General features: G+C 40.7%; 1 protein-coding gene across 2 annotated transcripts in view; it reads right to left on the bottom strand.

The window, feature by feature from the left end:
* Nucleotides 1-208: 208 nt before the first annotated feature.
* Nucleotides 209-14517, bottom strand: part of TNFSF4 (TNF superfamily member 4) — a 310041-nt gene continuing 295732 nt past the window's right edge. For both annotated transcript variants that reach the window (XM_032160964.2, XM_058443236.1), the window contains 2 exons: nt 5043-5091; nt 209-3382 (listed from right to left, as the gene is read on the bottom strand). In XM_032160964.2, the coding sequence (XP_032016855.1) occupies nt 3033-3382; nt 5043-5091 (399 nt within the window). In that variant the 3' untranslated portion in view covers nt 209-3032. The remainder of the gene's footprint in view (nt 3383-5042; nt 5092-14517) is intronic.

Genomic DNA, 14517 nt, shown 5'->3' with positions numbered 1-14517 from the left:
AGTCTCTCGAACCATGAAGAGGGACTCTAAGGACTTCCAGTGAGCATCTTTTCAAAAGCAAAGATGAGCTTTGCCACCTCAACCATCCCTCAGATGTGTCTCTGATGGCTAAAACTGGAGGCAAGTAGGAAACCGGAAAGCTTGCCCCGTCCTCCCCTCTTCAGAGGATGAGCTACTCAGAACATGGAGAAGAGAAGGGTAAATGAACACTCCAACACTCTCACCAGTAGTGAATTCTGAGATCTTTTATTTGTTTCCATGTAAATAGCAATATTACTATTAACTATATTATTAATAAGAATATTAATACTCTCTGAGAGCCAGGAAAGCACTAAATACAAAATTATGGCTTAAAATAGGGGACCTGCCCAGTATACTTAAGAACAAATTATGATTTGGATCAGGATTGGAATCCCTTAAGCATTCTCTAAATAGAAAATCTCTAAGTAACAATTGATAACTGCTCTTGAAGGACTCACAAAGATGGCTGAGGGAAGATGTAAGCTTGTCCAGAAAAAAAGACATTCAACATAATAAAGGAGAAGGTTACACACCTTGACTCATAGCAACAAGAACATAGACATTTAATATGTGCATTCGGAGATAACACTGTAAGCATAAGATTCTAAACTGTTTGTTAGATATTTAACATTCCTCTCATTTAACAAGAAAGAAAAGGAAGACCCAGAAATGGGAAATGACTTTCCCAAGGTTACATGGCTAGTTAGTGGCTAAGTCAAATTTAAAATTCTGATCTCCTGATTTTTCATTCAATTCTCTTTCCACAAAACTCTGCCATGTATATAGAAGAGTTAATTCTCCCTGTGAAGGACATGACTTAAAAGGACTGAGACACACAACACATATTTTTGATGGAAGGAAGGTGGAGTGAGGCTGGTGCATAGCAGAAATATCCCTGTGTGGTTGAAGAGACCAGCATGGGAAGAGCAGGCCAGGTGCACCCAAAGCGAGTGAGCACCTAAGAGAGGGGACCATGACATCAAAGACAAACAACACACACAACAATTATACTTAGGCCTGGCATGTGCACTGCACATCTGTGAGAAATAAAGATAAAAATTCCAAACTTAAAAATGAACCATGCATTTTCTTAAATATTACCTATAGTCATAAACATTTACTTTTTCGGATATCACTCACTGAGTAGCTGCAATTTTTCAGAACATGGACAATAACAAAAAGTCAAATACACACACACACACACACACACACACACACACACACACACAAAATCTTCTGAGTAGTGAAGCCAGATATCATTGAATATCTGTCTCAGAATGATTCTTGTAAATGTAAGTATTTAGCCCAATGCCTGGTCCACAGTAGGCCCTCCCTAAATATTTAGCCATGATTATGATTCTGTGGGTGCCTTGGCAGCCACTCAGAACTTGATTCCTCTTACCTTACCTACAATTTCTTCTATTTAGCATTTTTATTTACCTTCCTTCATAACAGATTAAAATAGAGGGATGGGAATATAGTTGAAGATGTACTTAAGAGGAAATAGAAAACAGGAAAAAAAAATTCAACTGAGACCATTTAGTGTAAGGGTGAACAGCCCTCCACCTTTCTGGAGATTCTAGAGATAACTGTAGCACAGTACAATTCCTTGATAACACAGAATCATCCAGAAAGATTCTGTAATGGTGTATCCTCTATTTAAAATGTCAGGGAAACATTTGCTACAATTTTAAAATATATATCTCCAAAATTTATGTTTATAAAAGGTTTGGCACAGAGAAGTTACAAATCATCTGGAAAGTTGACATGAAAAATCAGATTATCCACAGCGCCATAAGCATAACACATTATATCAAGTTAAGGGGACATTTCAGCTGAACATAAGGGGATCCTATTCCATTGAAGCCCTGGCATTGGCTGATTATAGACCCTTCTAGTTTCAATTATCAATGTGAGACTATATATGGTCTATGGTATTTCTAGACAGAGATCATTATTTTTCATAAGGCACAATAACTTCTTAGTGCTATTTGACATCAAATTGAATTTGATAATAGGATCACCTCATTTCTTGAAACTAGCAATGCGTATGTGTGTACAAGACATGGAGCTGAGTGTGTATCTCAGCATAGGCAGGAGGATGAGCATGTGTTGCTTTGCCTGTCTGTGGCAAAGAATGTGTTTTCCTCCCCAGGCTATTAAAATCCGTATTGACTTTTACCCTGAGATGTCCAGTTCCCTGCTATCCTGTACAGTAAAGCTAACCCTTCACAATAAGTTATCTCACTCTCCTTGTATACAAGAAAATCTCTTTTAAGTCACTGATTAGATTTTTCAAAGCATCACATCCCCAGACAGTTCTTGGAAGGGAAATTTCTATTAACTATGTTTGGAGGCTGGGAAAGCAAAATGGTAAAGAAAAACAGCACGTGGTATTTCTTAGACGGTTCTCTTCAAGTCCTGATTTTTCACAAGCTGATTCTTCTTTTGAACCCCCACCAAATGAGAAAGTTTAAATTTAGGCAATATGCAAACCTCAATCAATTTAACCTTGGAGAGGCCGCTTTGGCTTCCAGGCGTTGGTTCATACCACCTTTGGCAGATTCATAACCCCACTCCTTCACTCCTTGCTCCTCTTCATTTTGATAATGCCACACACACGTCAAATTTCCAGCAAATGGTAGTCAGGTACCGTTTTCAATGACATAAGTTTATTATGACAATTGCCTGACCAATAGAAACAATGCATCTTGAAGAAGAGGCATCTATTTTTTCTTTCTCACAAAGGTGCCTAGTAGGCTCAAGGCAATCTTGGGGTGTGAGGGCTAGGCAATTTAGAAAATATAAGGATAAATAAGATTAAGTGGTATATAAAATAAGTTTTAAATATCCCTGAGGGGTGGGGGCGGAAGGGCCAGGATCTGCTTCTTGTCACATCCCACGTGGCTGAGCTGGGAGCCTCCTTCACTTGCAATGAAGAATCCATGTCCTGTCCACCCCCAGCTTGGTGTTCATGCTGGTGCCTGGTTTTAGATGTTGCCATCAGCCCCTCAAAGGACGCAGAATTCACCAGGATTTTGATGGATGAGAATCAGTTCTCCACCATTCACATGGAAGTCATCCAGGGAGGTATTGTCAGTGGTCACATTCAAGTAGACTTTGTCTTTGTAAGTCAGAGAGGCCACCATCAAGGAGTTGACAGATCTGACCTTCTTCAGTTGGAAGAGGGGCTCCTCATCCTTCTGGTAATGAAGGCTAATGTTGACTTCCTGGGAGAAGTAGCCCTTCAGGGAGATGAGATAAAACCCATCACAGTTGATGATGACTGAGTTGTTCTGCACCTTCATGATTTCATCCTCCTTTTGGGAAGTAAGGATGAACCCTTTCTCCTTCTTATATTCTAGGGAGGATAGGGGAAAAATTGTTTAATTAATTCCTAAGCATAGAATTGGGTAACAACCTTCCAAAACATCTGGAACCAGATGAAGAGAAAGTGATAGGGAGAGATTTTGAAAAGAGTAAAAGCAGTGAGCCAAGATCGCGCCACTGCACTCCAGCCTGGGTAACAGAGCGAGACTCTGTCTCAAACAAAAAAAAAAGAAAAAGAAAAGAGTAAAAGCAAGAGAGCACTGTGTTTCTACCCGCAGGGTGGAAACTGCTTTACCTGTGGAATGGAAGAAGAGGCAATGCTAACACTAGTGGCCAAGAGAGTCTCAGATGGGGCTGAGATTCAGGAGCTGAGAGATTACAGAAATTGTCACAAAGCACCTATAGCAGAACAGGTGGCTTCAGGGTTTCCCCAATTTGTCAGAACAGGGATGGACTGGCAACTTCAGTGCCTCCTTTCTTGATCAGTGGATGAACTATGGGCAAAGGGTGGCAGTGGTGCCCCATGCCTTAGCCCTGCACACTACCCATACTCTGAAGCTTGACTCAAAGCAATTGTTTTCAACTCTTGCCTTTCTGTCATCTGACCATGAAATGCAAATTTTCCACAAGCCCCCGGCATTGGACCTATCCACAGCAGTTACCTGTGGTCTTTGTTAGCAGTCACTTAAGCTTAATAATGCAGCTGTGCACACCTTATCCGTGGATTCAGGGTGGGCTCTCAAAGCTGCAGGTGGAAGAGCTCAAGGGCATATACTTGCTTCTCTTCTCTACCTCCTATTGCTAGTTTTTCCCAGAAGGTACTTTGGGAAGAGTCACTGCCACAGGAGAAAGGAAAGGAGGAAGTGGAGTAGGAGGCAGTGATAGACTTGGTTGTTTTGTGCAGGGCCAGCCCAAGTGCAAGCCAAAAAGCCTGAACTTCTTTTATTTTCATATTAGCACTAAAATCATCCTGAATAGCCAAGTAACCACATGTTAGACACACCCTGTTCTGGCCCATGTTCCTTTGTTAGGCAAAAGAATAGGTCCCCACTGCTAGCCACAATTCAGTAATTCTTGCTTTGTACCAGTCCAGAGGGACATACTTTGAACTGAAAATGAGGACCACTTCTGGAGGGCAAGAAATACTTCCTTTCCCTCAGGCTCAGGAGAACTTAACTAAAAAATGAATATTCATGTGGAAACCACTAGGGGTTGTGCTAGCAGTAATCATGGACCCAAACAACCAAACAATCCTCTCTCTGGAGTCGAAGATTTTATTCTATCAAGGGCTTCCTCCAACTTTCATTAAGGTAAACTCTTGCCCCGGAATACAATTAGCAGGCAATAATGTGTCTTACAGTCAGACAGACTTGTAAGAAGTAAAGCCTTAGTTTCCCTAACTAAGAAATGGAAATAATTTCTACCCAGAAGGTTCCTTGGAGGATTAAATGAGGAACATAAAGTGATTAGTACAGAGACAAGCACATATTTGATGAATAATTAATCCCCTTTTCTCTTTATACACCTGTATCCCTAATGAAAACAATATGCAGGCTACACCAATTCTGGGATTTAACTGGAATTTAATTCCTTCCCTTAGGAAAAGGAGAGATCTTGTGTTCCAGAGGAAATTAAGAGACTGAAGAGAAGATTCTTTCAAAAATATGAATCGAACTTTTGACAGTACTTACCGGTAAATTGTACTTTGATACTTTGAATTTGAGGATACCGATGTGATACCTGAGGGAGGAAGAAAGATATACTTTTAGGAAAAAAACATGAACAAATGAAATTCGCAAGTCATATTTAATGGAACAGCGAAGCAGAAATGCAGTAGCCTATAGAGAAAAAAAAAAACAACAGAAGATGACTTTTTGTTGTTGTTGTTGTTGTTGTTTTGAGTCAGGGTCTCACTCTGACACCCAGGCTGGAGTGCAGTGACACAATCACGGCTCCCTGCAGCCTCGACCTCCCTGGTCTCAGTGATCCTCCCACCTCAGCCTCCTGAGTAGCTGGGACTACAGACACGCACCACCTCACCTGATTAATTTTTGTTTTTTGGGGTTTTTGAGGTGTAGAGATGGGGTTTTGCCATATTGCCCAGGCTGGTCTCAAACTCTTGACCTCAAGCAATCCTCTCACCCAGCTTCCCAACGTGCTGGGATTACAGGCATGAGCCGCCATGCCCGGCCCTGACTTTTTCTATGAAAATTGGACCTTGCCCCCTTGCTTTTCCATAACATCTCTTAAGACAAATTAGGACTATTGTGCTCCTTCATGCAAGCGTCTGAGATCTGTCTGCATTTCTGCCAAACTCTTCTTTGGTATACTGTTTTGTCTTGCTGCACCCCAATTTCCCATTTTGGATAATGTAGCACTATAGTCGTATTGTTAAGAAACCCATTCAGTCGTAGAGATTCCCTCATGGAGAATGCTGTGTTCAGTCAATCCATTATGGCCACAGACTCCCAGAATGCACTGGGAGGGAGTTCTGGAAGCTTCCTGCCTGTTTGGTCTTTCACTTTAACACAGGAGTAAAAGCATCCTATTTTCAGAGGACAAAGGCAATAAAAACTGTCCCAATCCTACAGAGCTCAATATATTCAGTGTAGCTTTTTTAAACATTGGATCTCTCTCTTCAACAGCTTAAAAAACCTAACTTAAGTCAGTACTCAATTGCTAAAAGAGAAGTAAAACAGTGAAGAGAGGAAACCTGATAGATAAAACATTTATAGTACTTTTGTGGTTAAAAGAACAAAGAAGCTCAATATGGAGCCAACTCCAAGATCTCTTAAGTAAAAAAAAGTTGGGGGAGGGGGTAGAATTATACATAAAGTATATTGCCATTTGTGTTAAATAATAATAATAACACCTGTATGGGCATTGAAAGAATATACAATATATTAATGTATCTGAAAGAATACACAAGACACTAGTTGTAAATGTTGTCCCTGGAGAAAAAAATTGGAAGCCTGAGGTCAGGAGTAGGATTGACCTCTGCTTTTCATGGTCTAAGTTTTTAAAAAGTTTTGTGCCATATGTTTGTCTTACCTACTAAAAAAGAAAATAGAAAAAAGTGTCTGCTGGGCATGGTGGCTCATGCCTGTAATCCTAGCACTTTGGGAGGCTGAGGTGGGTAGATCAGCTGAGGTCAGGAGTTTGAGACCAGCCTGGCCAACATGGTGAAACCCCCATCTCTACTAAAAAAAAAAAAAAAAAAATTATCCAGGCATGGTGGCACACGCCTGCAATCCCAGCTACTTGGGAGGCTGAGGCAGGAGAATCACTGAAACCTGGGAGGCAGAAGTTGCAGTGAGCCAAGATCGCCCAACTGCACTCCAGCCTGAGGGACATAGGGAGACTCCATCTCAAAAAAATAAAAATAAAAAAAATTTAAAAAGCCTATTATGCCTGCCAAGAACAACGGCTCTTCCCACAAGCTAATTTTGGCATGACGTCCTAATCAAAAATTTGGAGATGGATTTGTTTTTATGCCCTGGGTAGTGGAATTCCTGTTTCCCACTCTCCTGGCACACTGGTAGCTTCAGTCAAGCATATTCCACTGGCACCTGCCCACATAGATGAGGAATTCCCTACTTCTATTATAAGTATAATCACAAGCCTTACCAAGCTAAAACCAACAGGCAGCATAGGAAGAATGGAGAGCCATTCTGAGCCCTGCCAGGGACTGGGCTGCAGGAACAATATGAGTTCAACGTGCTGAGCACATGGAGAGACTTCGGTAGAAGCAGGAGTCTTCAGCTCTCCGCCTTCTGTGTACTGTTTGTGGCAGGATGGCTAATTAGTGTCCTTCGTGCTTAAGGGCAATGCTCTGGAAGAAAACCTGTCAGAAGGCAAATGACCCTATGACCATAGTTCCCTGGGTAAATAAATGTTGCCACTGCTCCCTGGGCTAGTTAGTGCCAGCATGAATTGCCACGTGCTAAAGTCAGAAAGAAGCCGTCTGTGGAGTGGCACAAACAGCACAGGCCTCAGTGTGCAGCGACAGAGTGCTAATGCCAGGCAGGTAGGCACTGTGCCAACTTAAGCAAGTTTCATAATCTCCTTAGATGGCAGTTTCTCATCTTTAAAAGTCACTAAAAGATCAGGGGCATTCCTTTCAGCACTAGCTTTCCATGATTTAGATTTTAAAAGTTGTGACTTTAAGTCTAATTTAATAAAAGAGAAAAAAACATAAAGCTTCCTCATTCCCAAATTTACTTTCACTCCCTGATCTAAAAGCCCTTGTGATTTGATTATTTTGACTGACTTTGCAAAGATCTCCAAAAATATCCTGCAACTTAAGGAATGTTCCAACTTTTTGAAGTACCCTGATGAAGTAAGGGTGGTAGTGACCAATCAGACATTCTCTGGGACCATGATGCTGACAGGCAGTGAGTGAGTAAAGCACATGTGACTTCCTCTGTGTTGGAGTCTAGACTTCCAGTAGATCAACCTGGAGGAAGCTGATCTACTGGAACTCCAGACTCAGGCATCCTGTTCCTTCTCCTGAAGGTCACATAGGGGTAGAAGTTTGCATATCCTCAGAAGTCTCTTACTAACATCAAGTTTAGGCAATGTTGTGAAGTAGAAAAAGGTGGTCCTTCCTCTTGTTCATTGGCCTTCCAACCATCTTCCCCCTCATCCTCCATACCTGATGACCTCATGCTGACTACCCCAGTGCCCAGAGACACCCCCACAGTGCCCAAGTCAAAGCGCTGAAAAGCCTGGCTCCAACCTCATTGTCAAGCTTTATTGCCCCATATATCCTTTCTGTGTCTAATGATCTAGGCAACTACTTTTTCTGATCTCCTTGCACTTGGGTAGGCAGCCTGGTAGGATGGCACAAAGAGCATAGACTTTGGAGTCAAATTTAGTTCAAACTGTGACTTCTCTGGTTCTTTGAATTTGGAAAACTTATAGCATTTCTTAGCTTTAGCCTTTATACATGTGAAAATAAGACATAATACTGTGAGTGGAACTTTCCAGAAGATGAACACCAAGTTTAGATAGGATAACTTAAAGCATCCAGCAGTTTGCCAGCACATGGTACATGGTAAGCATTTTAAAAATGTAGGCCGGATGCAGTGGCACACGCTTGTAATCCCAGCATTTGGGAGGCTGAGGCAGGCAGATCACATGAGATCAGGAGTTTGAGACCAGCCTGGCCAACATGGCAAAAGCCCGTCTCTACAAAAAATACAAAAATTAGCAAGGCGTGGTGGCATGCACCTGTAATCTTAGCCACTGGGGAGGCTGAAGCACAAGAATCGCTTGAACCCAGGAGACGGAGGTTGTAGTGAGCCAAGATCACACCACTGCCTCCAGCATGTCCCTCCATCTGTTTCTGCCCATTAAAATCTTACCATCTTCAAGGCCTAAATCAAATCCTTGAGTTTCAGTTTCTGTATTCCCATGCAAGTATTTAAAGTCACTCACTCACAAAGATGTTTATAGCAGCTTTGTTCATAATTGTCAAAACTTGGAAGCAGCCAAAATGTCCTTCAGTAGGTGAATGGATAAATAAACTGATACAACCATACAATGGAACATTATGCCGCACTAAAAAGAAATGAACTATCAAGCTATGAAAAGACATGGAGGAATCTTAGATGCATATTATTATACAAGAGAAGCCAATCTGAAAACGGTATATACTGAATGACCTAACTATATGACATTCTGGAAAAAGTAAATCTATGGAGATTAAAAAGATCAGTGGGTGCCAGGGGTTAGGAATGGGGGAGGAATAAATAGGTAGAGCACAGGGTATTTTTAGGTTACTGAAAGCATCCTGTATGATTCTGTAATGGTGAATACATGTCATTATATACACTTGTCAAAACTCACAGAATGTACAGTTAACCCCAATATTAAAAAAAACACTCTATTGACTGATTATACTGCCAGTGAATACAAGTCTTATCTCCTCTACTCAAGACTACTTAGCTGTGTCACCTTGGGAAAATTGCATTTATCTTGCTGATTGATTTTGTTTCTTAATCTGTAAAATGGAGACAGTAAAAATCTGTATATCACAGAGTTGTGAAGTTTGAATGAAATAATATATATCAGTGATCAGGACCTGGCATGGAACATTGCAAGAAGTTAATAAACATCAGCAATTATTCTTGGATGCACATGGAAAACAATATCCATGTCATGTTCATAATTTATTCTACATAATACTATATAAACTTTATATATGACAACAGAATGAAGGAATGGATTAAAGAAAAAACAAAGACTAACAAAGTTATCATATCAGTGCCCTGACTCCCCGTACCTCAGAGAAACAATACAAAAGAATTTGGGTTTCATGAGAAAGGTTGACAGAAAACAATCAGAAGACATTTGATCTACCCCCACACATAGACTTAGTGTTTTGTATATCAAGAAAAGCAAAATCCCCAGATCTTCTCCACATACTCAAAGAAAATAGAAAATATCAAAGGGCCAGGGGGTGTCCATCTAAGCACAGTCTATAGAATAAAGCTTCTTCAATCTGGAAGGTCTGAAGAGTCCACACCATACTCAAGGATGAAATGCAAATGCTCATAAGTATCCATGCCAGAATTGAAGTATAGCCATGAATTTTGAATGTAATGGTCTTAGAAGCATGAAAAAAAATGCAAAAGAAGTCATATTCTAGTTGAACATTATATTTTGCATATGAAGAAATTAAGGCTCACAGAAATGATTTGATGCATGCCCTTCAATTTCAGTATAATTTTTATTATACCACACAAGTACTATTTTTCTCCCACGTGAATTTGAAGTAAGAAAAAAATTCTATGAAGATTTTAATATTCCATTCCTTGTATTCTCTAATAGCAAGCTTAGAGAAAAGAAGAAGTTGCCGTACAGATGATTGGCAATGACCTCATCATGAGAAAGAAAAGGGAGAGCCCACACTCCAGGCTTCCCTCTTGGGTTTCAGGGCTCCCATAAGTGAAGCAAAAAAAAAAAAAAAAAAAAAAAAAAGGAACAATCAATTACCCACTTGGCAAATATGGGCTCTTTGACTAAATGACTGAATAATGTAATGTACAAGTGTCATGTCTGGCAGCAGCTGATAATGCAATAGGAAGGTTACCAGCCCAGTGGTTCTTAAACTCTAAATGTGCATTAGAATCACCACCAAAATATGTTGTTGTTGTTATTGTTGTTGTTTTAAGTGCAGATGGTCAGATTACTCACAAAGACTCTAATCAAAAGGTCTGTGTAGATCCAGGAATCTTCATTTTTACAAGTAACCAAGGTTCAGATTTTAAAATCACTGCTGTTAACTATGAACTTCCAAAAGTCTAAATCTAGAGAATTTATCTTCAACCACACCCTGTGCAAAAAGCATGCCTGTCCAAAAGCTGGTGCTCAAGAAATTTTTTCTCTGCTGTAAGTGTTATTCAGTAGTTGAATGAATAATATGGTTGTCATATTATTTGGTAGTTTGGTTAAAAATAGCATCAGCAATTATTGAGTACTTGCTATGCAGCAGTTATTACACTCAACTCTTGGAGCACAAGGGGATAGAACAACAATCCTTACTTTTGATGAACTTCTATGCCAGTTGGGAAAATAGTCCCTGTACATAAAACCTTTAGTAAATACCTACAGGCAATATAAGTCATAAGGTTTCAAAGAACAGAAAAATCACTGTAGGCTTTGACAGCACAAGGAGGAAAGACCTGGACTTAGGCCTTGAAAGACAGAGAAGACCTGGATGAGCAAAAGACATTCTATAATTATTAATAGTTGGAAGAAAGGTCTAGAAATGAGGCCATCCTTTGTGCATTCAAGAAAAAGGGCCTGGTGCGGTGGCTCACACCTGTAATCCCAGCACTTTGGGAGGTCAAAGTAGGCCGATTGCTTGCACTCAGGAGTCCAAGACCAGCCTGGACAACATGATGAAACCCTATTTATACAAAAAAAAATAAAAATAATAAAAAAATATCTGGACATGGTGGTACACCCCTGTGGTGCCAACTGCTTGGGAAGCTAAGGTGGGAGGAGCGCTTGAGCCCAGGAGATTGAGGCTGCAGGGAGCCACAGTCATGCCACTGCATGACAGAGAGAACTTGTCTCAAAAAAAAAAAAAAGGCAAAGAATAAATAAAACCTTATTGAGCACTCACAATATGCTATGCACTGTTTCAAATGTATTATCCCATTTGCTGCTCAAAATAACATTATGATGTAGAAAGAATAATTGCCCATGTTTTACAGATAGTAAAATAAAAATTAGTGCTGTTAAGAACTTGGTCAGGAATAAATATGTATTCATTTGAGTTCAGTTGAATCCCAAGTTCATGATAACATCCCTTCTCTTTATCCTACACTATTGTAAGAGTAAAGAACGCCAAAAAAAAAGCACTTATCTGAGGGTCCGAAATTAATTTGAATTATTTTCATCATCAATACTGAATAAGATTAAATATTAATTTTTGAATAGTTGTCAAAATACACAGATGTACATCAAAATATCCAGAAATCCTCCTCTAGAAAGAGCTCCTCAACCAATGTTGCAGGGTTGCCTATGTAGTTCAGGTTGCCAGAATTATTAGCTCGGCTCTGATTAGGTAAAACTGTCCTGGCAAGGAACTGCAGGCCCATGGACAAGTACAAAGTAGGCTCCTCATGCAGGTGTAGCAAAGAAGAGCCAGAATTAGGTTCTTTCTTGGCCTCCTTCAGCGCTTTTAGCACTGGGCTGTCCAAGAACAAAGGTGGAAAGTGTCTGATATCTGGCATTTATTCAGCAGCCTGTGCTGTGTTCCCAAGAAAGTGACACTTGTTTCAAGAGCTCATCTTTGGAGAGTGTGTACGTCTAATTCTGACTCACTAGGATGTGGCATGGGGCTGTCGACCTTAAACTCATTTGACATTTGTCCTGGTGAAGGGTATCTGTGGCAGGAGCAAATGATACTCACCAAGCATGAAACCAGGAAGTGGGCTCTGCACTCACTATATGGGCCTTGCCATTCCTCGCTTGGTACAAGGCCACAATGTCAAGGTCTTGGTGGAGGGCGGCAGTGGGACGTGGGCTAGTAGAGGGTGGTAGTAGTGGGCTAGGAGAGGGAAACAGATCTGGGGTGGGGACTCCCCAGTTCACCAAACCACTGCCACTGGACGTGAACCTCTCCTCCCCGCACCTTGGGCTTCATGCCAACCAGTGGAGATCTGAGAGATCATGAAAGCATGACCTCACAAGCTCTCAGGGTGTGTCTCAAGGGGCCTCAGAAGAGAAAGGGAGAATTTTTCACTCTTAGCCACCACAGTAGACTGAGAGGATAGATCCTTATCTGACAGACATGGTCTATTCGCAGTGGAAGCAGCCCCCTTACAAAAAGATCAGCCCCGACTTCTGATCAGGGAAGTTCAGAATTCCACCTAGAGAGAGGAGTAGGAAAAGTAGGAAAAAATGATTCGTTGGTGAAGGAGTTTCCTATATTCAGAAAGACTTACTTATCCCAAAAGTTACATTTCTTAGAGACAAAGATGCGTGGCTTTGAAAACACTGTTGGATAACGAGTTTATTAGGACTTAATGAACACAAAGAAAAGCCATTTTAACTGCCATCCAAAGCCGCCTCTTTCTCCGTGCCCAACCCTTACCATCTCTGCCAGCATATTTTCCCAGTCATCTCTCTCTTAACCTCTCCTTCCTCCCCACTATATATCCTGTGTGATATCCTCATAGCCACCTCTCTCTCTAACCACTTCCACTCTTCTCATCGAGTCTACTAAGTAATGGCTATGAGTTTTCCCGCAGAGAAGCCTCCCTCCTCTCTGTTTCAGAGAGAGCATGAACTGTGGTTTTATTGTCCCTAATACAATTAGCAACTGACAGATTCCCAAGAGAAATGTCCTATATTTAGGTAAACAATCAAATCAACAACCTACCACGTCTCAAACCGTACCTCCTACCATGTCTCAAACATAATGGCACTTAGTAAATAAATGTTGAACTAAGGTGGAACTTAGCCCTTCAGGACATCCCTGGACCTTCATCAGCTACAAGATCATGTAATATTTAACATTGGCTTTAGTCAACACTATATATTGCTCAAGGTTTTAGAAATTGGCCTATAGTCAGAATGGCCATTATTAAAAAGTCAAGAAGCAACAGATGCTGGTGAGGTTGGAGAGAAAAAGGAACAGTTTTACACTGTTGGTGGGAATGTAAATTAGTTCAACCATTGTAGAGGACAGTGGAAGACAGTGTGGCAATTCCCCAAAGATCTAAAAGCAGAAACACCATTTGACCCAGCAATCCCATTACTGGGTATATACCCAAAGGAATATAAATCATTCTATTATAAAGATACATGCACGCATATGTTCATTGCAGCACATGGAATCAACCCAAATGCCCATCAATGATAGACTGGAGAAAGAAAATGTGGTACATATACACCATGGAATGGAATACTGTGCAGCCATCAAAAGGAACAAGATCATGTCCTTGGCAGGGACATGGATGGATCTAGAAGCCATTATCCTCAGCAAACTAACACAGGAACAGAAAAGCACCACATGTTCTCACTTATAAGTGGGAGCTGAACAGTGAGAACACATGGACATGTGGGAGAACACCACACACTGGTGCCTGTTGCAGGGGCAAGGGGAGGGAGAGCATCAGGAAAAATAGCTAATGGATACTGGGCTTAATACCTAGGTGATGGGTTGATCTGTGCAGCAAGCCACCATGGCACACATTTACCTATGTAACAAACCTGCACATCCTGCACATGTACCCGGGAACTTAAAATAAAAGTTAAAATTAAAAAAAAAAGAAAATAATTGACCATAAATGTGCAGGTTTCGTTTTGGATTCTAAATTCTAAACGTTGATCTGTCTATTCTTATGCCAGTACCAAATCAAATTATATGAGAACTCTTCAGTCACGGTGCATATTACCAGTTGTATATTGTCATAATAAAAGATCAATGTAGAGAAGAAAAAAAAGAAATTGGCCCATTCATCCTTGAATACGAAGACAGTAGCAGAATTACTGCAGTCAGTCTCTTTATTTGAAATCACTCATTCCCTTATCTAATTTGCTATATAACAAGGAGGGAATATTGTCTTGAGAAGGCAACCTGGTAGCCTGAACAAGACATTGCACTGGGACCGGGCACACCTGAGTTCTTCTCTTGGACCAGAAAAT

This window comes from Hylobates moloch, unplaced genomic scaffold (genome assembly GCF_009828535.3).
Source record: "Hylobates moloch isolate HMO894 unplaced genomic scaffold, HMol_V3 SCAFFOLD_8, whole genome shotgun sequence".
Taxonomy (NCBI): domain Eukaryota; kingdom Metazoa; phylum Chordata; class Mammalia; order Primates; family Hylobatidae; genus Hylobates; species Hylobates moloch.
This window is presented reverse-complemented; position numbering and strand designations above follow the sequence as displayed.